This window comes from Manis javanica, chromosome 18 (assembly GCF_040802235.1).
Source record: "Manis javanica isolate MJ-LG chromosome 18, MJ_LKY, whole genome shotgun sequence".
NCBI classification, from domain to species: Eukaryota; Metazoa; Chordata; class Mammalia; order Pholidota; family Manidae; genus Manis; species Manis javanica.
This window is the reverse complement of record NC_133173.1, coordinates 16,367,958-16,392,422: the sequence shown is the minus strand read 5'-3', so window position 1 is coordinate 16,392,422 and position 24,465 is coordinate 16,367,958. Positions and strand designations below refer to the sequence as shown.

General features: G+C 53.8%; 1 protein-coding gene across 1 annotated transcript in view; it reads left to right on the top strand.

Moving 5' to 3' along the window:
- The first annotated feature begins 5,041 nt into the window (after positions 1 to 5,041).
- The window catches only part of KLF13 (KLF transcription factor 13), a 47,106-nt gene continuing 27,682 nt past the window's right edge, over positions 5,042 to 24,465 (top strand). Inside the window, exon 1 of the mRNA XM_037000452.2 lies at positions 5,042 to 7,101. Within this exon, the coding sequence (XP_036856347.1) occupies positions 6,510 to 7,101 (592 nt within the window). The 5' untranslated portion in view covers positions 5,042 to 6,509. The remainder of the gene's footprint in view (positions 7,102 to 24,465) is intronic.

Here is a 24,465-nt window from a genome sequence, read left to right as displayed (position 1 = left end):
TGCTGCCTCTTGGGCTTTCAATTTAGGGTGCCGTCATTTATCACACCATATGTAGGTGTGGACTTAGCTCCCTTTCCTCCCACCCCCTCACGCATCCTCCTCAGAGAGCCCCAATCCCCCATCAGAGCAATGTAGAACAGTTCATTAGACTAATGCTTCATGTTTGCCATTACCTTTATGAAAAACACCTTCCGCAACTGAGCCAAGGGGCCAACTACAATGGATCCTCGTGTTTTCTTTGGAACTCGTCTTCTATTCACTTACTTTGCTCTGTACCATTAACTCAATTCCAAACTCTTTGCCAGTTTTCTCAATATCCTTGAAAATCACAGGGAGTTTTATGGAAACCATTAGTGTTTCACTGAATAGCTTGGCTCCTTGCTTTCTGAGGACATCGTGGGTCTGCCCATGGCTCCCTGTGGTCTTTGTCATTTCTGTGCCAAGCATGTAACTACTAGTGCAAGACCACCCAGCAAGTACTTCTTCTCTTGGCCATGGAGAATGTTTTGGAGTGTGGCTGCTCCATCTATTTGGGTGTTGAGGTGAGGGTGATCATGTCACAAAGCAGAATCCCCAACCAACTTTGGATGTATGGAGAATTAAACTTTTGGCACTGGGAGCCACTGAATTTTTGGAACTATTTGTTACTGTAGCATAACTGCTCCTGACTGATACAGAGAGTGGTAACCAGGAGTGGCTGTCATTGCTGCAACAGAAAACAAGAAATGTGGCACTGGCTTAAAAGCTGATGAACAGTCAGTGAGAAAACTGAGGAGGCTGGAACGATAGCCGTCATATATCCAATGACAGAATACTTGGTAAATTGTCACCTGTGATAACTCAGAAGGTGTAGAAAAAAGAGATGTAAGGGTGTTTCTCTACCATGAAAGACCAAGAGGCTCAAAGAAATTGCAGCTGAGAGAGAAGCATGTCTTGAAAAATGCTGTGAGTGGTTACTGACAATGAAACTAAGTGGAATCAAACAGATCAGCTAAGAAATTATGTAACTTTTTGAGAAATGAGGTAGTGCCAAAGAAGCCATGTAGAAGGATTCATAAAGTTTGTAGCTGGAATTTAAGATAACCCTTAATCTCCGAACTTCTATAGGCCAGAAGTGGGCTGGGGATGCCCAACCCCCAAGGAGGATACAGTCTCAATGCCATCCCCTCCCCATTGCAGCCAAGGAGGAGGATGGCAAAGGAAGAGCCCCCCAAATCCCCCGCCCTAAGGGTGGAGCAAGGCCCCATAGAAGAGTAGGGTGGTCAGGCCTTTTCAGGGGGCAGGACTGGCACTATACAAGGAACACTCACACCCCAGGACAGGGGCAGTATTTGCCCTACAAGATTTCAGGATTGCTAAGGACACTGTCTGCTGGATAGCTCCCACTCCTCCCCTTTCTGTATTGGGCTGTTGGGTTATTCTGTCCCTTTCTACCACAGTGTATTGGGACTGAGAGTGGGCTGGGAATGGGGCTGGTGGTGCAGAGAACTTACCTTTAGGTCCTAGATCTCCAGCCCAGGGAGAAGCACATGAGCCAGTCACGTGAGCCACACACATAAAGAAACCACTCAGCCCACCACAGAGGTCCCGGAGCTGGCCACTGCAGAATCGCTCTCGCCTCAAAGCCCTGCCATCTTCATCTCTGATTTCTCTATCTCTGGGCCTTTAGATCCAGATTTTAAAGGTTTTTGGGAGTGGGTGAGGCCCCCTCGGGGAGGGCAAAATTTGTGTGCAGGAGAGAAAGAATGAGTGACATCCCTGGGTCTGATGCACTTGCTCTCCTTCTGCCATGGTGGCCGTCCTGTTCTAGATAGAAGCTGCTCCATCAACCCAGGCGCCTCACTATGGACTCATGGTGTGGCCAGAAATAAACCTTTGAGATTTGCAGGTTTGTGCTATAGCATGGCCCAGCCTCTCCTGACTGACAGTGATTTTACCCATTTCATCTCCTGAAGATGTGTCCTCCTAGAGATGTGACATGCTCTAGCTGGGCCTGCTGGCCCTCTGTGCCTCTCCTGTGATGAATGTCTGTTTCCTGGATCACATGTCTCCCTCTTTCATGGCTGACTTCATTTTGGCAGCATTACCTCTGGTAGCTTCCTACCATGAGATAGGATGCATGGGAGGTAAATTTTTTGAGACCTCATGCATCTAAAAATACTTGGTTTATATTTTGGCTGGGTGCTAACTGGAAAATAATTTTCTTTTAGATTTCCCCCCTGCCTAACTTCTACTTTTTGCTATGGAGAGGCCCACAGCACAGCATGGGTTGATGGAGCAGCTTCTATATGTGACCTGCTTGTAATGTCAGGAATCTGTCCCTATTTTGTTGGACTTCAACAATGACATGCCTGGGAGGAGGTCTATCTTTTCCCATTGTGCTGGGCCCTTTCAACACATTCTTCTGTAGTGGAGCCTTTTCTTGGATTAATTCATGGATGATCCCCAACCCGCATGTTTTCTCTGACCACTCTTTGAGGGTTCCTGTTATTTAATCAACGGGCTTTCTGGATGGTCCTCTCATTTTTACTTTTTCTCTCCTATTTCCCATTTTGGGGGTTCTTTTTTTGTTCTTCTTTCATAAAAGTTTCCTCAACTTTATCTTCCACTCCCTCTTCTTGAGGTTCTTTTTTTTTTCATTTCTGTGACTGTATTTTAAATTTCCAAGAACTCTTCTTGTTTGTTTTCTGGATGTTTCTTTATATGTATCATCCCCTCATGGGTTGCACTATCTTCTTCAATTTCTCTGATATTATTGATAGTTAGGTTGATGTGTTATTTTCTCTACAGCCTGTTTCCTCCAAATTCTTTTTAAAAAAATATCTTAGGGCTTTACATTTCATGATAACATGCTTTCCTGAGATGCCAGGTCAGCTTTGGCTGCCTGTGAAAGGCTGATTAGAAGCTCTGTACACATGCACAGGGTCATTAAACTGTGGCCTTCACTCTAGGGTGAACAGGCTTAATTGAACCACCACAGATGTCAAAAGGTTTAGGTGTTCCCCTTTGCCTGGTCTGATGCCCCAGGAAAGACCCTTCCATTCTCCTGGCTGCCTGCATTCTAAAATCCCAGAAAGGGAGTTTGGCAGTGGTCTCAGCATCCAATATCTGTATGTTCATTTAACCCCCTACACCTGTTAAGGTACCTCTGCCCTTAATTGTGTTTGTTATCTCACAACCCCAGATGCTCCCTTTCACCTTCTTCAGATCATAAACATCCTGTCTTTTGTTTTGTTTGCAAAGAACTGGGGAGGGACTCTGGGCATCTGAGCCTTTCTCAACCAGACTTTCAACCAATTATTATTTTAGCTCTCCATTCACAGCCAAGTCCAGAGGTGCCTGGTGCCATCCATTTGTGATCCTTGTAGAGATTTCACGGAGATCGTTCTGGGCCTTGTTTCCTGGCTATCTTTTCAGGATTTCATTTTTTCATTTCTGCTAAGCCTTTTAGCTTCCAAAATTGCATTGCTGTTATTTCCTCCCTTGCTTTCTCCATCCTTGCTGATTTGTGCTTTACAATATACAAACTTACTGTTGTTTTAGGAGGCTCCAGAAAACAGTCCACACATACTGTCAGTCCACCACCTATACCAGAAAATCAGCCACCTTTTCGGACTTTGCCTCTTTACCTTCCACTCACATCTCCATCCACTTGCTCTCACCTGACCATCCCTGCCTTGCTCTCGTTTATTCTGTTCCACCTGACGGGTGATCCGCACCCCACCCTTATGCATACATAAACAACCTCTGTCAAAATTCCACTTAGCAAGGAAAACATGGGGTTGGGATAAAGGATGCAGAGCACTGAGGCTTCCTGAACAATCACCAAAACACAGGGGCATAGGTGAAACCCTCATGGAGGATGCACTTCCAGGGAAGCCTGTGGGCCGTTTTGGGCTTTGGACTGGGGTGGGGTATGTGCCAGTGGAGAGAATCCTTGACACAGGGTGTAGTCCTCTCACCCAGGGCAGGTGCCTAGTCCATGGCCGTGGCCCTATGCCTCGAACAGTGCACGCTGCTAGGGGGTCTGCCAGTGTGCGCAGGCTGGTGTGTCCCAGCAGGGATCATAAAGAAAGCAGGCAGATGTAGAACCTTGAACACTAGGCAGTATCCCACTGGCTTGGGAAGGTTGGGGAGGGGGTGTGGCTAGTAAGTCATTGTAGGGCCAGCTCCATTCTTGATGAGAGTTACTGATTGTGACACGTGGTGGGACTGGAGGAACATTCTGAATCATCATTTGGTCAGAACACAAATCTCTTAAATGTCATCAACACAATCTGCCTGGAAGGATTTCTTCCTGCCTAGAACAGACCCTCTTAGAGGGACGTGACCCAGCTGGCCCATACAGAACCCACTCCAAATAATCACACTGTGTGTGTAGACTTCCAAAGGGGCACCAACTTGATGAGTGAGAGGAAACTTTAACGTTTTAGTTAGATACCCAGGGCGCGCAAAAGTCCACGCCAATTCACAGCTTACCATTAACATGCAACCCAGAATGCCTATCTCAGTTCCTCCTAGGTTACCTGGAAAAAGAAGTTTTTTCTGCCTAGGCCCCAGATAAATTTGGTGAGAAATGGCTGCTCCTAATTTTGTGCATAGAATAAATAACTTTGCCTCACCCGCCCCTCTTTTAGGTCCACAAGGGTCCAGTGTTCCACCTGCCGTCACTCTCCAGGCTCATCGCATGGGTGGCTGACCCGTTCGAAGGTCCAGTAAGGCAAATGAACCTGGGGCTGCAGACCCAGCCGACCTAATTTCTGTGTCGGGCTGTCGGCAAGGGTCCGGAAAGAGGCTTACTGAGCTGCTTTCTTAGGAAGTTATGCACTGGCCTTTCCGGTGATGGCCTAGGCCTGGAGAAGAATGGCAAGGCCGAAGGGGTGAGGGGCAGGGCGCCGGTGAGAATCAAGGGCAAGTTAGCAGGGCCAGGGCAAGGAGAAAGCCGACTGGGAGCGGCCGAGCGTTTCCTCTGGGAGGCCCAGCCAGGGTAGGTGGGGCGCCGTGGGCGGGGTCCTCGCAGTTGGTGGCGTTTGAAGCCTCTCCGACCGGGGTGGGACAAGGGCAGCCTAGAGAAGTTGGCAGAAGGCCTGGGGCGGGGAGGAGGAGGAAGGGGCCCTTCGTTCCCTGAACAGCGGCGCCGGCAGACCAGGCACGTAGTTCACTCCGCCAAAACCACAGGACGCGGTGGACAAGCCACCCACGCTGCCAGGTTACCCACCAGCCTACGGCCTGTCCGGCTCCGGCTGATCTGGGCTCAAGGGCAGCGCGGACCGCTCGGGATCCCCGGCCGTCCGGGACCGATCCCGGGAGTTCCTGGTCCCTGGTGCGGGAGGGCGACCTCGCCCCATCCGTGACCTCGCTCCTGGCCGGGCTGCACGGAGGGCTGGAGCTCAGCAGCGGAAGAGCGTGAAGAGGGCGAGCGGCCTGAGTCTCGGGGCGCGGCCACCGGGAGCTCGGCAGCGGTGGGGTGCGGAGAGTGTTGTGTGGCACTCTCGGCGAAGCCAGCAGCTCAGAGCCGGGCCAGAGCGGACACGCCTCCTCGCCTTGCAAGCGTCGCTCTGGAGGAAAAAGACTAGGGGAGGTGAGCCCCGCTGAGGCTCACCCATTCCGGCACCCTCGCAGGCGAGCCTGGAGGGACAAAGAGAAGCCCTCCCGAGCGCTCGCCTCTACGCCAGGGCTGCAGGCAGTCACCATACAAAAGCTCAGGAAGGAAAATGCCCCACGGGGCTCCGGCAGCGGTGGTGGGGGAGGGCCGGGGAGCGGTTCACCGCCCTCGGACGTCATGCGTCCGCGTGCCCGACTCCCGGCTCAAATATCCGCTCCTCCTCGAGTCGGACAAGGGAGCAGTCCTATTGGCGTGCGCAGATCCTGAGGCTGGATAGGCACCGTCCATTTTCGGGATTGGGCCAGCCTCGTATCTACCGGCCAATGGCGCCCACCCTTGCTCTCGGCCACGCCTCCTCGCTACGCGCGAGCGCGCGGCCGGCACGCGTTCCGGGGTTCCCGCCCCCTCCGTGAGCGCGGCTCTCCGCGGCCGCCACCGCCAGTAACCTGCGCCGCCAGGATGTGGCTGGGGGCTGACGTCGGGTCCAGATGTGGCCCCGGCCCCGCCCACCACCGGGGCCGGACCGCCCACACCGAGCCGCGGCGCGCACGGCTGCTGTCCCGCCTGCCACAATGCGCGGCGAGGCTGGGGCCGCAACTTGGCGCGGTTGTCCCTAACGTCGCCGCTCGGCATCCATAGGACAGGCCGCCCCTGACGCCAGGCGGGAACCCCACTGTCCGCGCCCCCCATGCACTCACTCTTCGGTGCCCGGCTGGGCGGGCGTCTCGCGGACGCGGAGTCGCGCGGGTGACGGCAGAGGCGGCTGCGCGCCCAGCCCAGCCCGCGGTGAGGGCGCGCCGCGCACCCGCCCCCCACAGCTCTCCCGAGGCCGTGGGTGCGGATGCATCGCTGACGACTCGCAGCGCCGAGCAGAGCCGCCTGCCGGGTGGCCAGAGTCCGCAGCATGGCAGCCGCCGCCTATGTGGACCACTTCGCCGCTGAGTGCCTCGTGTCCATGTCAAGCCGCGCGGTCGTGCACGGGCCGCGGGAGGGGCCGGAGCCCGGACCCGAGGGCGCGGCCGCCGCTGTTGCTGCCACGCTGCCCCGTGTCGAGGAGCGTCGCGACGGCAAGGACAGCGCCTCGCTCTTCGTGGTGGCGCGGATCCTGGCGGACCTCAACCAGCAAGCTCCGGCGCCGGCCGCGGTGGAGCGCAGAGAGGGCGCGGCGGCCCGGAAGGCGAGGACCCCCTGCCGCCTGCCGCCTGCACCTCCACCCGCTCCCGAGCCCGCTTCCCCCGGAGGCGGAGGCGTAGCGGCCGTGCCCCTCAGCCCCGCGTGGAGCGAGCCCGACCCCGAGCCGGAAGCAGGGCTGGAGCCCGACCGAGAGCCGGGGCCCTCGGGGAGCGGCGAGCCCGGCTTCAGACAAAGAGGCCGGCGGGGCCGAAGTCGCGCCGACCTCGAGTCCCCGCAGAGAAAGCACAAATGCCACTACGCGGGCTGTGAGAAAGTTTACGGGAAATCCTCGCACCTCAAGGCGCACCTGAGAACTCACACAGGTCAGTGGGGCGGCCCGGGCGCCCAGCGCGGAAGGGGGTCCGCGCGAGCCGTCCGGCCACGCCCCCGGAGCCGCGGGCCCGAGGTGCGGTCGGGCTGGAAAGGTCGGGGCCTCACCCCTTCCCCGGCCACTCGGTCCTGCGTTCGGCCCCGTTCGGAGGGCGAGGCGGATCCCAGCGCTGGGAGCCGGCGCCCGCCCGGCGACCGCGCCCCCGCGGGGCACGCCCCCTCCTCGGGCGCGCTCGGGCGGGGCCGCGGGGGCGGATGTCGTCATCCGGGGCTGGGGGCTGAGACCCCGCTCGGGCTGGGGGGGGAGGTGCGCGCAGGTGCTAGCCAACTGGGTGGGGACCGCAGGGTACGTTTGGGGTGCTGGGCAGCGCGGGCGCCCGGCAGCCGCGGGGGGACTGTCTTCGCCGCGGCCCCACCCCCGCCGGGGCGCGCGCTCGAGGGAGGAGGGGCCGGCCCGCCCCGGGCGAGCGGCGGGCGAAGTTCACGCGGGGACAGAGCTCCTTTCAGTTCCTCGGCACATTCTTCGCTCTCTTCTTCCCTGTAATTTTTCCAGCGCCCTAAGGTCTAATTCAAAACCGGAGCCGGCGACGGCCGACGGAGGGGGCTGTCCGGGTTCCCCTCCCTGGGCTCTTTGTGGGAGCCCCACCCATCCGGCCGGCGGGGGCGCGCCCGGCTCGAGGGGCTCCTTACCCCACGGCGCTGCTCCTGAAAAGAGCGCCTGCCCCCCCTTGCCAGGCGATCTGCGCCGCCTCTTCCCGGCCCCACTCTCACCTGCCAAAGGCCGGATGCGGGCGGCGGCACCTGCGCGGGGGCGGGCGGTCTCAGTGGACCGCTGCCAGCCCCCCGACCCCAGGGCAGCAGTTCCTGTCTCGCGGGCCCCGGACCTTGTAGTTGAGTCATCAGTGGGTTTTTGTTTTTTTTTTTTCAAACACAAAGGTGGAAACATTTTAATGGATGGCAACCTTTCTCTCCCCGTTTGGTTTAAAAAATTGTGTATTTCCCCGGAGCTCACGCGAACTTTTTTGTGACACGTTATTGCACATGCGGAGCAGGTTAAAAACCCAGATACTTAACACACTTTTCAAGTTACTAAAGGTTTAGACTTCTCGTTTGTAATGTAGTTCAGAAGCTGATTAAAAGACTGGTTTAAAAAACGCAGGCGTCAAGACCTTAGAGCAGAAAGGTCCCTTTCTCCTGGTAAATTTGGACCTGAGCTGTCGAGGTTTGCAGGTGTCAAGGCCGTTGGATCTCAGACAACCTTCCCCTTGGAGGCCGCTGCCGCATTTCTGGTCCCATGCTGTGGCAGGTCCAAACCGCGTGGCAGGGGGTGATCGAGGGTGAAGGCGGGGTTCTTTCTAGGCATTCTGAGTCACAAGGGTGTGTGGTCCCTGATGCGGGGTGGAGTTTGTAGTGTAGGGGTGTTGGTTTTTGGTAACTGAACTGCAGTGGTGGGTGTGGCTGTGGGGGCGGGACCAAGCTGGATTCGGTACCGGTTTGGACCCTGAGTACGGGAGCGGGGGCAGTGTATGGGGTGTGGCTCGGCTTGAGGACTTCATTGGGGAGCAAGGCCCCGTACAGACAGGGGATTTAACGATTGGAAATTTTTCCGCAGCCAGTTTCATTGTCGCCTCCCACCTGGCAACACAATGTATGCAAATTGCGGAGGGGCTGGCCGACAAGCGGGCTCACTATTATGGGTGGGTCCGGCCCCAGAGGAGACCTCAGCTGGGGGGATGGCTTCTGTGTTGGCTCGCCCCCTGATCCAGGCTCTAGTGACCCTGAGCTGGCCTCTTGGCTAGAGGATTGGGTCAGGGGTGCTGGGGACCCTGGCCTCTAGCACTGGAGTGGAAACCATTTCCTCTGGGGTGCCAGGAAACCCAAGGTGGGCAAAGATGATGGAACCAACACTGCCTGCTGTGTGCCCTATTTATTCTCGGGGTTCTGGCTCTGCTCTCCAGGGGTACAGAAACCCTAGTTCCCATCTCCAGGGTGGATGTTGACCTCCAACTCAGGAGTGTACAGGATTCCTTCCCTTGGGGCCACAGGAGATGTAGTTGTCCAGGTTCCAGATGCTACATTTGGCTGAGCACTACAGGTTACATGGTTCCTCAGGTGACCAAGAACTGTGTCTAGAGGAAGTCTGGTTCAACCTCAGGCAGAGGACACCTCCAGGAAGCCCATTTGCAGCCCAAGTCCAGGTATGCAGAACATAAGTAACTGGAGTTCCTAGAGGCTGGGCCATTCTGGGAAGACCTGAGCGGCAGGCCTTGGCTCTGAGATGACTTGTGGTTTGGTTTGTGAGATCCCAGCAGCATTCTGAGGGTCTCTGCAGGCCGTGGCCCAGGTCATGTTAGACCTTCTACTTCTGTAGGAAACCCTCCCACCCCCAATAGTGATTTCTTGGAAGTAGGGGTAAATATCAAAACCACTTTAGCTAAAAAGGCAATTGGCAGCTTGCTCCGTAGCTCTATGACCTGGAAAGGGTCCCCAGACCTCCCTACAGTTTGGTGATGTCACCCCTGACCACTTGGAAGGTCTGTGGGAAACAAGGCTATGTGTATGAAAACCCTTGGGGAGGCACAGGGGTCAGCTTTGGCTCTGGGGCAACCTTGCCTTCCCTGGCTCTGCTCTGATACCCCCACCAGCTGAATGCAGAGCACTCCCTGTCCTGGTTAGTTGTGAGGCAGTGTGGTTCCCCACTCCCATCCCCTAATAGCCATCCTGGGGACTGATATACCCTGTCACATTTAGGTAATTGTTGTTAACAGCAAATGCATGATTAAACAAAGACACAAACATTTTTACAGCTCAAGCCACTTACTATTTGGCTGATCAGAACTTCTCAGCCCAGATCTGGGCAGTTGGTTAAGACTCACTTTGGGGAGTAGCAAGACCAGGAGCAGATTTTCTTGGAGGCTGAGGGGCTTTGATGTGAAAATTCAAAGGCTGCAGAAGAAAAGGCCTAGGGCCCTCAGAAGGCCCCCCTGAGCTGACCAGGCCCTTCATCTGGTGATTCCTGCTTGTGTCCTGAATGGTGGAGCTTGGCAGGTCACTGGTGGAATGGCGTCTCAGCCTTTCTTGGCAGAGATACCCTGAATGCATTCTTACCTATTTGTTCCCACAAAGAATTATTTTCAGACACCTCTGTGTACTGTTTCCCCTCCAGCATTGGGAACCAAAACATCTCCTTACATGCTGCCTGGGCTAGGCCCATCTCAGTAGCTCTGGGGGCCCAACCAGAGAGGCGGGCACTGGGCTGTGCACAGCCCCTCCCTCCTGCAGACCCCAAGGGACATTGGCAGTCTGCCTGGCCTGTTTGGGGTGGGATGGGGAATGAAATTGCATTCCCTCAGCCATTTCGTGTGATAATGTGGGTGGGGATAGTTCAGAATTTATCTTTACCCACTGAACAAGGGATTTGGTTATGAATGAGAGTCTTAGGGCAAGGCATTTAGGCCTCCTCCTGCATCATGACCTCTGGCTTTAGAGCATGATTTTCAGACACATTGCTTGCCTGGACCCCTTGCAGGTGTTCCCTTGTGCGGCTTCCTTGAGAGTGGAGGGTGAGTGGCTGGGATCTCCTGTCAGAGTGGAGGGTAAGTGGCTGGGATCTCCTGTCAGAGTGGAGGGTGAGTGGCTGGGATCTTCTTGACCCAGGGCAAAGGCGGGTTGGCAGAGGGCCAGCATTTTGTCTGGGACACATCCAGGCTGGTGTCTCCCATCCCTGCTTCTGCACAGTCCCAAACTGCCAGTGGGTCTGGTTGCGAAACTACAGATGTGGACAGAATGCGCAAGTCTTCCCCTCCCCAGCTAACCAGTGTTACCCTGCATTACACACCCAATGGTATGTCTCTTTCCAGACCCCTTTAATGGATTTGCGTGTATGCATGCATGTGTATATGCATAGACATTTAAAAAACACATATGTAGGATCCTACCAAACACGTTCTACCTTAGGCTTGTGTTTAATGAGGCACCTTCAATTCTTTTCCTTGGCTGCATGGTACTCCCGAGGTGTGGCTATACCATCACTTATTTAGCCTCCCCCCTGTTGAAAAGACAGCCATAGTGCCTTTGCTGTGTTTGGTGTTACAAACTCTGGACTCTGGTATATGTCTTGGTGCAGAGGAGCTAGTGTTTCTATAGGATTGAGACCTGGTGGTGTTATAGACAGCAGTGTAGGCAGCATTTAAATGTATTGTGGAGTAACTATGTTGACTTAAAAGATAAATTATGTTCTTAAAGGAAAGGCTTTCACAGTCTCCCTGCTGCTGAGGTTCTGCTGTGTTGCTACCCTGCTTTTTCTTTTTTAAATTTCTCCCAGTTCTCCTTTTGCACGTGTGAGATCATATTGAGAACATTTGAAACAGCACCAGCAAAACCACGGTTAGTCTCTTATGCCTCATGACCATCTCTCCTGCTCTTCCCCTCAGCTTACTTACCCCGTGGCCTGGTCTGGGTGAGGCTCTGCCCCTGCTGTAGTTAGGTGTGTGTGCTGTGCCTCCTGGCGTGATGGGTGCTGGGCAGGGGCTGCTGGGATGTCATCTGCACCCCTCCCTCCCCTGGCTGGAAGAGGGCTGGAGGCCCTCCCTTGTGAGCAAGATGACAGGACCAGCCTTTACTTAACCAGAGGCCCTGTGTGCAGTGCTTCAAATCTCTGGAACATAATGGAGGTGGGCACCCTACCCCATCAGAGTAGGTGCTATGAAGTATACTCATTGACAGGAGCATGTGGAAGTGCACACTCTTAGAGCCTAATCGCTCTGATTTTACTCTGAATACAGTTGGCCATCTGGGTCCTAGACAAAGCAAATGAAAAGGTGAAGGGTGAGGTACATTGATAACAACTAGAAGCAAGGGAGGGAATAAACGAACAGGTTATTAATATGTATGTATGTACATATATATATATTTGAATATATAACTCAAGAAATTCTGCAAAACCAAACAGCACTAGAACATATGCAGGGCTGTTTGTGGAGGGTGTGCTGAATATTCCATAACTGACCTTCATGACAGTGATTTTGTGGTGTTAGGGTACTGTTAACATGGGTCTTGTTTGTGCTTTAAGAAAGCAGTTAAAATCGTTTTTAAAATGAAAACTTGTAGAATGATATGCTTAGCTCTCAGTTGTATCCAATACTTCCACTACTTCCACACAGCTTGTTAGGGGCCAGGCATTGTTCTGTTTGCATTCTTTTCTGGTAAGCTATTTAATCTCTACAAGGACTCTGTGAAATAGGCATTATTATCACTGATTTTCAAAGAAGGCCACCAGGGCTCAGATTGGTTAAGAAAAATGCCCATCTCTGGGGTTTGTGCCCAGGCAGCCTCACTTCTGAGTTCAGGTCTACCCACTGTGCTTGACTACCACTCTCGTCTGGACCATGTTGCAGGGGAGCAGGGCCTCCTGATATTAGAAGCCTGTGTGTCCCCAGCATGCTGATTCTTCTACAGATTCTTACTACTTCTGAAATGTTAAATGGTACAGTGAACACTCATGTACTTGTCTCCTAGATTCATCAGTTAATATCTTGTCACAGTTATTTATTCTTTCCACTCTCCAACTTATCTCTTTACATACTATATTTTCTCCCTTCCCTGCCTCTCTTCTGTGTTTAAATGTTACATATCATCTAACATACAGTCCATATTCAGTTTCCCTAGTGATTTTCCAGATATCCCAAGTAGGCCCTGGACTCCACTTAATCCCACACTGCCTTTCTTATCTTATCTCCTTGGTTTCCTTTGGGATAATCTCCCATCTCTTGGTCTTTTGTTGGATTGGCATTTTAGGGATCCAGGCCAGTTGTCTTGTAGAACACCCCACAGTCTGGATTGTTTCCTCATGGTTAGATCCAGGTCAAAAGTAGGACACAGGTGATATTGGGCACCTGCACACACCATAGCAGGGACAGGGGATGCTGGGTTGGCCTGTTGCTGGATCACATGGTTAAGGTGGTGTCTGCCACGATTCTTCACAATAAATGACATTCTCCTTTTGATAACTAATAAGTAATCCCTGGCTTTTTGGAGGGCCAGGGTGCTACCAGCATAGCCAGGTGTCATGCTGGGACAGTTCTGGCATCTGTTCACCTGTTTTCAACCCCCTTTCTTGCAGCTACCTGGTAGGTTTCTGCTTCATCTTCCAACTTCATTGGCTGGGCAAGTGCTGGGTTTCTGGGTTCTGCTGTTGGAAGTCTTTTTAAAGTCCAAGAACAACTCAGCCAAGTCTTAGGTCTTCCCTTCCCCAAACAGACAAGACACTTTAATTTTTACCTTGAATGAAAGTGTTTCCAGATGGTATTTAGAGCCAGCTCAAGAAGGGGCTTATGGGTGTGCTCCTGGTCAGCCCACCAGAACCCTACTCTGTGGCTGCAGGTGACCCGTCTCCCAGGCCTGGGTGGGGCCTGCAGCCAGTGACACCGTTAAGGTCCTGCGGGTCTCTACATGCTTTCCAGAAAAAAATATTGATCTAAGTCCACACACCTGAGCCTGCTTTTTATTCCTATTCCCAGCCCCATATGGTATTATTTTCTGTAGAAGCCAGGTCCCCATCAAGGTGGAAATGTATTTTGGAGTGTTCAGAAGCTGCTGCTGTGGTGGAACTGGGAAGGGAGGTGGGGGTAGCCGCCATGGCCTCCAGGTGGGAGCACCAAACCTGGAAGGTCTGGGCCACTGCTCACAGTCAGCATGATGGATACTTGAACCTCGCTTTTTACTTCGTTGACAGTGATTTGACACTAGATACTTGATTCAAGACAGAGAAATCCTCACGCAACCAGAAGCTCTGCCCTTTGGCTGCACATACAGCACGCTCACACACAGATGCTATCCTGTTTGTTGTGGCTGAACTGAGCACCCCGCCCTGGAGCATGATTCTGAAGAATCTGTGATTCTGGTTCATTTGTTCAGTTTTGGATCTTAGGGTCCACGCTCGGCCCCTGCCCCACAGCCATTGTGGATCAGCTATACAAATCAGGCTTTGTGGGGGAGACACAACCCCCCCCACCGCCGGGGCCGGGGCCAGAATGAAGTTGTGGTAAAGGGGCTGATCCACCTGCCTGGCTGGCCCCTCCTCCTCAATTGCCTAGGCCCTGGTGTGCCTCCCACCCGCTCCTGGTCCCCAGGAGGATGCTGGGGTCCCATCACAATTTGCCGCTGGGCCTTGTATGCATGTGGTGGTGGTTGGCGGGTGGGGGAGGCGTGGCAGCCTTGATCAGTCCATAGTTTTTCACTAACATCATTCTCACAGAGCAGAGAGGGTACACCTTCACAGGTTTTTATTTTGGTATGTGTTTTGGGAGTGGGGGGATCTATTTATTGTTCTCTTTTTGAAGTTCATCACATAAAAACACTTGCTAACCAGGAACTTGGCCATATTCGTGGCCACTGGCCAGTCTGTCCCAAAGTAACCTGTTGGGAAAAGCGCTGGGGCCTGTTGCCTCAGATTCAATGTCCCTGTGCTGCCACGGGGTCGTGGTCTGCCCTGCATTGGTGACTGACCCCTGGCCTCTGAGCATATGGCATAAACTTGTCTCCTTGGCATCAGAGCCCCAGAGTACATCATGGAGGAGCTTTGCAAGAAATGGGGGCCCCAATTAAAAATGACTCTCCAGAGAGCATGTAGCTCAGTGCCTGTGTGCCGGTTTTGTGTCTCACAAGCTTCTAAAGGTGGAGTTCTGGCATGTGCGTGTCTTTAGCAAACATAGACCAGTGGAAAGAAGGTAGAGAATGTGGAGAGGGTGAAGTGGGCTCAGAGGAGCTCAGCAGACATCTGTTCCCCACCCCAGGCCATCGCACAGATATGGAAGGGATGAGCAGGCTGATAGCTGGGCAGCTGGTGGGTAGACAGGGGCCCGGGATGGGGCCTCCTCACACCTGGGCATTAAGTAGATCTCTTAGGTCATTCTCTTTGAGTATGTGCAGGACTTACAGTATGGCCTGGCATTTCCTCCCCCAGTAAATTCCTTCTCAGATTTTTTACTTGCCTTTAACCCTTTTATGATCTAAATGCTCATTAAAAAGAAAAAAGGATAAAGGGAACTTGGTTTGGGGCCAGAGGTAGAAGCTAAAGTGAGTGACAGATCAAGAATAGAGGTTCTTAGAAGGAAGTATTGGGAAAGAGAGGAAACAGAAAAGGTGTGGTGAGCCTCAGGATGCCCCTTTAGGAGGCAAGAGCAAAGGCCCAGGGGCTCGGGCATGGCACTGGTGTGGAGTGATGGTTTGCCTGGGCCGTGAGGCTGCATGAGTTGCTCAAACCCTTGTGTGGGATTGGGGAGGGTCTGGGAGCTGGGGGTTGGCACTAGGGGTAGGTCCCAGGCCTCTTACCAGTAACAAACCCGGAGCTGTTTTCATGGAAGGAAGGAGGGTTGGTATGTGAGAGTTACGGAGTTCTCACTGATACTAATCTCAGCTGGGTAACAAGTAACAGTAGTTGGCTTGGTTGTTTTCGTTTGCCCTCTGGCAGGTCTGCTTCCCTGACTTACTGCCCATTGTCCTCATTCCCCTGGCAGGCCCATTGGCTTTGCCCACTGGCTCTGGTGGCTCTGTGTCTCCAACCGTGGTCCTCTCCCGCCGGGCATGCTGAGTGACCTGTGGCGGGTTGGCTGAAGACTTAGGCCGTGTAGACTGGGTCCACAGGTCCCCTCCCTCCCATCTCTGAGGTCTTGTGGCCTCACACTCTGGATTTCCCTGCCATTTTTGAGTCTGAGCGTAGGTGGTATGGTGGGAGGAGGCGGTCCATTAGGGGCTCTAGTGCCTTGTACCCCTGTGTACTCAGGGCAGTTTCCAGAGCACCTCTTTTGGCTGCTTACATGGCAAGTCATGTTTTCTAAAATTACTTTGCTGCTTGGCCTTAGGCATCAGGGAGTTCTCAAAGGGTCTGAGAAGCTCTGCAGGGCACCATCTTTTATCACAATGAAATGTAGTGTCAGCATTTTAACCCGTGCACTCCCTGGAGGTCTGGCTGACAAGAGTCCACCCTGGTAGTAGGCATCTCTTTGTTGTATTGCAAGCACTAAGATGGTTGTCCTGAGTTGCTCTCAGGCATTCAGTTCTTGTAGGATGTTTAGTTGTGGCTTCTTAGAGGTTTTGATTTGAAGCTGTCCTTCCCTAACAGTGGGTCAGGTATTATTACATGTTAGCATCTTGCTTTGGACAAGTTGCATCATTCTTAAATTCACTAACTTTAGCCTTTGGAAAAAAAACATTTTATTTCCCTTTCCCTGATCTTCATCTCCCTGAATTATTAGTCAAGTATTTAAACTCCTTCCCATATTCAGCCTGTCCCACTGCACATTCGGCACTGTGCATGGCTGCGCAAAACAGCTGTTTATGTGTGTGCATGCATGTGTATGTGGTGTGTGTGTGCGTGCATGCACACATGTGGTCAGCCGCCTGCCAAAGCGCAGGAGGTTGTTCCTTTGGTAGTAGGCCAGTTATGAGGCGCCTGACAGGTGGCTCAGGCTGCAGCGGTCATATTTGTTTCTCCACAACCCCCACTGGGGCTGTATCAGTGTCGCAGAGGTGAGTGGAGGCCCTGCAAAAAGCACAGTAGGAAGTAGCAGCATGTGCTAGGCTGTGGCTGCACAGGCAGGGCTGGCCTTCATGGCGGAGCCTGGACCCTGGAGCCAAGCCGAAGGGCTCGCATTCCTGGGCCATTCTGCCCTCTGCCTTTCCACTGGGGCTGGCAGCATGGTGCGGGAGCTTGGCCATGGCCAGGTGAATGGAAGCTCTTTAGCTGCCCAGCTGAGGGGGCGGCGTGGCGTGCCATCCCTTCGGGGTCCTCCTCTGCCCATCCCCTCTCCTCCCCCTCCTTTTTCTCCCCCCTCCTTCCTTCCTTCCTTCTTTCCCTTCTCCCTCCTTGCCCTAGGATCTAAGTACAGTTTTAACATGCCTTCAGGGGTGTTCAGCCCTCAGGGCGGGTGGGCTGCTCTGAAGGGCCCCCAGGGCCAGAGGAGGATGGTGACGATGCCTCCCCTTTGCAGTCAAACGCTTTGCCACTGAGCTGGAACCCCAGGTCACCTCTGCTTTGTGCTGTAGCCCCGGCTCAGCCCTGGAGACCTGCGGGGGAGGCTGTGGCTTCCTCCTCCTGCCTTCTGGGGACACCCTGGCAGCCCTTCCCATGGGGTGTTGGAGGAGCCAGCCTGGTAGGCTGTTCCTGGTCAGTCAGCGCCCTCCTACACAGCCAAAGGAGAGGTAAACACTGCGTCGCCTTGGCAACTGGCTGGGCTGGGGCAGTGCTTGTGGCAAGAGGACTTCTGATTGTCTCAAGTTTCTAGGATGGGTTCTAGTTTGATTTTTTTTTTTTAATTAGCTGGAGTGACTAAAATACCAAAATGCCTGACCTGGTTCCTTTTATTTCTTAATAAACATTTATATTCCCTATATAGAAGGAACGTTTCTTCCAGTGACTCACTGAGTTTTTTCTTTTAAACTATGGCAAGACCCTGGTGAGGCAAGGCGGGGGTGGCACAAAGGGCCCCCCCTGCCTGCAGCTGGCACAGCTGCGGGCTGGGGAGCTCTGGCAAGCATGCAGACACCAGGAACGTTACGTGGGCACCGTGACCAAGGACTGTATTACTTTGAGGTTAAGTTCCATGAAAATTGGGAGGAGATGCCTCTCTCATCTCGGGGTGTTCATATCCCCATAACTGGGGCTTCTAGACATCATCTGCCAGACTAGTGAGTCTTTCTGAGCCCAAGCAATCCTCCTTCCACCTGATGCCAGATTCTTGGGAGGCCAAGGTGTGAACCAGTTTTACACTTTGGTACAAGTTGGTGCTTTGGTGTTCACTGTTTAACCGTAACTGCTCACATAGGCGGCTTGGGCCAGATATGCTAGGTTGTCTCCATGGGAGAGGAGTCTGGGCCAGGTGGGTCACCAGGGCACCTTGCTGGGGGTGATACTTGGCAGCAGGTCCTCTGCAGGCCTTTCCCTTTACCTGGGGCTTCTCTGCTCCATCCACATGTGAATTACCTTATACAGGGTCATCTGTTCCCAGTGAGGAGAACCCAGGTGAGTATACAAGAAAGCTCGCTCCATCCATTGTATCACTTGTGGAGCTGAGGCAGGTGGTGTGTCCTGTAAGCTGCCCTCAGAGTTACACCCAGGCCTGTATCCAGGGTGCTCTCTTCCTTGTGGGCACTCAGGGCCACCTGGGTCCCTTCTCGCAGCACAGACAGGCTGAAGACTTGCTGGGTTGAGCAGGACTGCCTCATTGATTAAGTTTCATGGAAACTTACTGGGTTCCTTTCTCCTGTGGCCTCACTGCCAGCCTGATGCTTATACCCCTGTGGAAGGCATCTCCCTGCAACAGGGGCTGTTGTGATTGCCATGGGGGCAGGGCCCACCAACACAACTCCAAATGAAATGTCCACATTTTGACATGTATTTTGGGGTGATTCCTGGTGTTACTTGTTCACATACTATTTCTCCCAGCTTTTCCAGATTTCCCTGTCAAGTGCTGGGCAGCCTTCTTAACCTGGGCACTGAGCAGCCTTCCTGTCATCCATTTTCCCTTTGCAAGGGACTCTTCAGGGTGCATGTGCAGAGTTTGACTTTTTTTTGTGTGTGTGAAGAATTTACTTTTTCAGCATGTTTAGAAAAACTCATTTGATCTATTGAAATGGTATTAGAAAGTATTGAAAGTCCAAAGCACTAATCCATAATGGAAGTTTTGTCAAATAGCCAGTGCCCCTGTGCCCTTTGTAAGCTCTAACAATTTGGGCTTTGGACTTTGAGCCCCCCCACCTCATTACAGCTTCCTGGTCCTGGCCAAGCAGAAGCTTGACTCCATATCAGTAGTGTTTTAGTAATCTCTTTTAGGAGCCTCTCACCATTTTATTTTTATCAGAGAAAGCCCTTTTTGTCTGATTATGCTTTGTCATTTAAGCAGAGACAAAATGGAATGTTGGTGAGGACCCTGGCTTTGGAGTGAGAACAGGTTGAGCCTGGTTCTGGGTTCTGTAAAGCAGATCAGGCCATTCTGACCTCTGGGGAAAGGAGGGCATGTGTACCAGGCACCCAGTAGGAGGTATGTGTGTGAGAGAGAGAGAAAAATGTGTGTATGTGTGTGTGTGTGATATGTGTTTGTAGTATGTATGTGTATGTGGGGTGTGGTAGTGTGCTGTCTTTCTGTGTGGGCGTGGTATATGTGTGTGTCTGTATTTAACCTGTGGAAGCAGAATTTTACCCACTGCGGTTTTGTTCATAGGCACCTGATGTGCAGACATTTTTGCTGCTTCTCTTTTATAAAGAAACAGACAATTTGGAACTACCCTTTGGAAGCAGGTGCTGCCTAGAGTGGTCCTGTGGCAGTGCATATGGGTGAGCCTGGCTGTCAGTGTGGCCCAGGCTGTGGCCCAGCCTCCACTCCCTAGCCTGTGAAATGCCCATCATGGGTAGTGGGAGGATGAAGCAGGAACTGCTGCAGAAAGGCAGTGCATCTGGGGTTCCTTGAGCATCTTGTTGCCGTGGAGACCTGTGCTGGGGCAGGCTGTGCTCATATGAGGGCGTGGCAGTCCCATCTCAGGTGAGCCTCATTTGTTACCAGGTAACGGGCCCTCCCAGGTACCAACTGGTTGTACCTGGCCAGACTCTTTAAAAAGCAGAAGCAGCTGAACTGGAGCCTTGAGGGGAAAGACCCAGTCACCAGAGCAGTTCTGGGTGTGCCATCCTGCTCGGTGACTACACCCAACTGGAGGGGCTTCCTGAGTCCAGGGGTGCTCCGGGTGAGATTTCCAGAGGCGTGCAGCATTTGCTCGGAGGCCCTGCTGCCGTGACAGTTTTCATAACTGGCAGCCTCTTTAGTTGGAGAACAGCAGAAATCCTATTTGCAGTGAAACTTGTTTCACCCAACGACTCACAAGTGGCCCCTTCGAAGGGAGAGAGCTTGTCTCCACTGTCTCTTAGTGTCTTAGATGAACACGGATAGGGAATCCCACTCGATGCTTACATTTGCTATTTTTACAACTTGCCTGGCCTTCCCTGGTTTCAGACACATTACTTCTTGTTTGCAGGGGTAATTATCTTCATGAGTTTAGGCCATCTATAGATATTTTTTCCCCTTTTCTTTTTTGGGGCAGCAATTCTGTGTTTGCAGATATGAGAATTGTTTCCTGAAGGGAAGTATGAAAATGTTCTTGAGGCTGTCTTTTCAGCTGTGGAACCATGGTTTCATGTCGCTTTCTTGTAAAGGCCATACTGTCTGTGGGTTCAGGCTGGATGGGCATAGCCTCTGAAGAGCGTCCTGCACACCCAGCCTCTGCACATGCACTGCTCCAGGCCATGCCTTGAGCACTAGAGGGAGATGCCTTCTGGGTGCTCCCGTGCTTGGAGGAGGCAAGGAGGCCTGAGGGGTGTCCATCCCATTGTGGGGACCAGAGCACGAAGGCACTCCAGCCAGTGGTGGCCTGGGTCTCCACATACACTGCCCATCATAAGTGCACTTGCCCTGGATCCTGGGCATCCTCTCCGGGTTTCGGATGTTCCAACTAGGGGCCAGTGGAACTCCATAGGAGGTGGAGTCTCGCAAAGGGCTGCAGCAGACAGCCCAAAGGTGCCTTGGGCTCCCGACACAGAATTGGGTCTCTTGGTCCAGGTTCCTGAATCAGCTTGGGAAGGCTGGAGATGTCACCTTCTCAATCTTCCTGGAGGGCCAGTCATTCCTCTGGGGCTCCAGGACCCCCCACGTGGTCTGCCTGCTTTAATGTCTCTTTCTTGGGGAAGTGTCTTGCCCTCACTTTTAACTCTGGATGCGTTTTGTGTACTAGAGTGTTTGGTGTCTTTCTCCCAGTGAGACATGCACCAAGAAGAGTGTGAGGCCCAGATGCTTGTCGTGGCACAAATAGCTGGCTCTCTGATATGACTTTGGGCTGCTCCCTGCTGTGGCCTCAACTTTTGTGTCCCCCAAAATTCATATGTTGAAGTCCTAACCCCCCAGTGTAATGGTATTTGGAAGCAGGGCCTTTGGGAGGCAATTAGGTCGTGAGGGTGGAGCCCTTGTACATGGGATTAGTGCGTTTATAAAGGAGGCCCCAGAGAGCTCCATTGCCCCTCCCTCCATGAGAGGACACAGCGAGAAGGTGCTGGCTGTGAACCAGGAAGAGGGCTCTCATCAGACCTGGACCATACTGGCACCTTGATCTTGGACTTGCGAACTTTGAGAAATAAATGTCTGCTGTTTGCAAGATTCCAAGTTGGTGGTATTTTGTTACAGCCTAAACAGACTAAGATGCTCCCCACCCACTTTGGGCAAACACCCACCAACACTGCCTAGCTACCTTGGGTTGGCACCACCTGGGGCCTGGGTCATCCATAGCCTATCACTGCAGCTTGAGGAGGAATCTGCTGCTTCCACCGTGCCTTGCAGACCTGTCCGGACAGTGGCATGCACCTAGAGGATGGTGGCACCCGGTCTTCCCCCATCACTAATAGCAGGGTGGCCTCCTTAGTGTTTCTAGCACAGCCCTCACCTGCATTTTCAGGCCTGGTTGACTGAAAATGGGTAGTGGCTCAGACTTTTCCACGCATCCAGCTGGCAGGGGTTCTGGGGAGGGTGCTGGGGCACTAGGACCAAGGGTGGGAACTGACAGCAGCCTGAGTACTTGCCAAACTTGGCTCCTCGTGCTCTGCCTGGTGGCCTTTACCTTTTGGGATGGCTTTTTCCCCACTGTCATGGACCTGGTCCTCAGTGGAGCAGGGGGTCACCCCTTCTCAGAAACCCAGACTGAGGGGCCTGTTTCCCCTGGTGAGAAGGAAGAGCTCTGGAAGGAATGGCTGTCATTCCACACCCCCTCCCCAGATGAGACAATGTTATTATAGAATTTGTCCCAACAATTTTGAGAATGAGTCCTGGTCCTTGGCTTTGCAGGGGTTTTTTTCCCTTAAAGCAGTGGAGCCTTTCTTTCAACAAAATTTCATGGATTCCAGCACAGCGAAGAGCCGGGGAAGATTGCTGTAGGGTCAGGAGCAAAGGTAGAGGGGTTTGGCCGTGGCCCCTTCCATTGCTGTGCACTCCTGGGAGCTTCCCACGCACCCTGAGTTCGGCACGCAGTGAGTCCTGCCTCTGCACCTTGGTGATGTGGAGAGGGAAGGAAGCCAGAGAGGGGCTCAGCTCCCAGGGCCGCGCTGGGATGGGCGGGTGTGTGGGTGGGGCTGGCCTGACCTGTGTCACACACTGGGCCAGGGGGATAAAGCTTCGTTTGGGGCTGTCAGCAGACAATGCCAGTGCTGTGGGTACATGGGTTTTCTGTACTCATTCCTTGAGTGTCATGAGGGCCCAGGCCCTGGCTGGCTCTTCTGTCCCTTGAGGACTTGGTATCAGTGAGACCAGCACTGTGTGTCCCATCCCCATATTCTGCTCTGGGCCTGGGGGGCCTGTGGTCCTCATCCCCAGCCCTCTTGCCTTCCCCTTGCTCCAGGCAGGGCAGGGTGCTCCCACCCCACCCACAACCAGGCCTCATGGGACTCTCCCACCTCCTTTGGGTGCCTTCTCAGAAACCCAGACTGAGGGGCCTGGCTTGAGTGACTGCTGTGTGCCCAGTGGCATGTGGCGAGGGGACCCCTGGCCAATGAAAGGAATGCTTCAGTCAGTTTAAGGAGTAGGTGGCCTCACGAATAATAGAGGGGAGCTGCTTCTGTGGCGGTCTGGCCCCTAGATGGGCAGGGCTCTGCCTGGCTAGTAGGCTGGGCCCCGGATGCCACCACCATGATGCCATTCTGGGTTCCTGCAGCCTGAGGCAGCTGTGCAGAGCAGGGCCAGTGCACCGTCCCTGTGGCCATGGGGGGGACGCGCCCCTGTCGCAGGACTGGCCACACAGGATGGCGCCTGTACCCAGGTCTGACCTGGGGCATCTGCTCAGCCCACCTGGTGGGAGGTCTTCAAATATTTTTAGCCACCTGAAATCGTATCACATCAACTGCTTACGGTGGGCAGGCCTAGCTCCCCCTGTTGCCTTACCTGCGCTGTGAGTAAGGTTTCTGGCCATTGCCAGGGAATAAACACATTCTGCTCCTGAGTGGAGGAAGAGCGTCAAAGGCAGACCCTTCCCACGATCCCCAGCGCTCAGACAGGGGAGCCTGTGTGCAGAGGGAGCTCGGTCTCGAGTGCCCTGTGTGCCCGGCATGAGCCCAGTTCTGGCAAGTGCCCCACTGTCCGGGCCCCCATTAGCCTCCGGCCTGGCCCAGTGGGGATCTACCCTGTTCTGCAATGATTTTGAGTGTTATTTCTAGGAAGATCACCTGTCTGTGGTCCCAGAAGGCACCCCCTTCCTTTTCCTGAACTTGCAGCTTTCTCCCCCTGCCCTCAGTGCGGGCGGGAGCTCTCCTCAGCAGGCACCTCACCTGACCGCAGCTCCGAGCTCTCCGTCTTCCCCGCGGGCCCCAGTGCTCCCGCCCCTGGTCCTGCCCTGCTGCTCTGCTTCTGGCTCTTCCTTCTCTTCTTTATCCTGACTTCCTGCCTAGGCCCCTCACCTCTCAGGGCCTTGAGGGCTCCCAGGCCCAAAGCCTCCCCCTGGCCCTCACGACTCCAGCTTCTGCACTGGCAAGGCCTCCATGCGGTGACAGCCCCCTTTGTCACAGTGGTTCACTTTCATACTAATTTTCTCTTTTCAGAGGCATCACCTTCAACTGGAAGAAGAAATGAAAACACCACCTGTGCCTCCAAACCTTTCAGTTTCTAGATAGAGGCATCCTAGGTGGTGGGCAGTTGGGTGGATCCAGACTGTAGCCAGCCCTGTGTGTGTCAGTATATGGGACTTACCCATCACCCCTTACCGCTGTGCTTTCACTGCATATCCCCATTACTATCAGGGCCAAGAGGTCAGCAGCCAGGCTGCTGAGGTCATGGAGGTGCAGACGAGAATGGTGGGCCAGCAGGGGAGAGGGGCATCCTCACAGGAGGGGCTCTGGGCGGGAGTGTCAGGCCCCCTTCCCTCAGGCCTTCAGCTGGGGCTGTGGTGGAGTCCGGTCTGGGACAGGGCACCCAGCTCAGTCTGTGTCTTGAGTCTTGAAGGCTTGAGAAATGAGTTATTAGGGTGTGGACAGCCTCCCGCATCAGCAGGCAGCACCCTCCCCTGCCCAGAGCTCTGTGGGCAGCACAGAGACCTCCGAGGAGAAGGCCTTTGTGGCTCCTCCAGTCTTACCTCCCAGAGAACACGGTTGCTTGGCTCTGCCCTCGCCAGCCATGACCCAGCACACAGACTCAGGAGGGCCCTGCTGCTGCCTGTGGTGACGGGGACTGCAGATGCCCAGCCTACCTGTACAGGGCACTGATCTCATCCTTTTTATGAGCCTGGGGCTTGGGCCCCATGCCAGGCCTCTGTGCCTTGGGCGCATGTGCAGCCACAGCTGC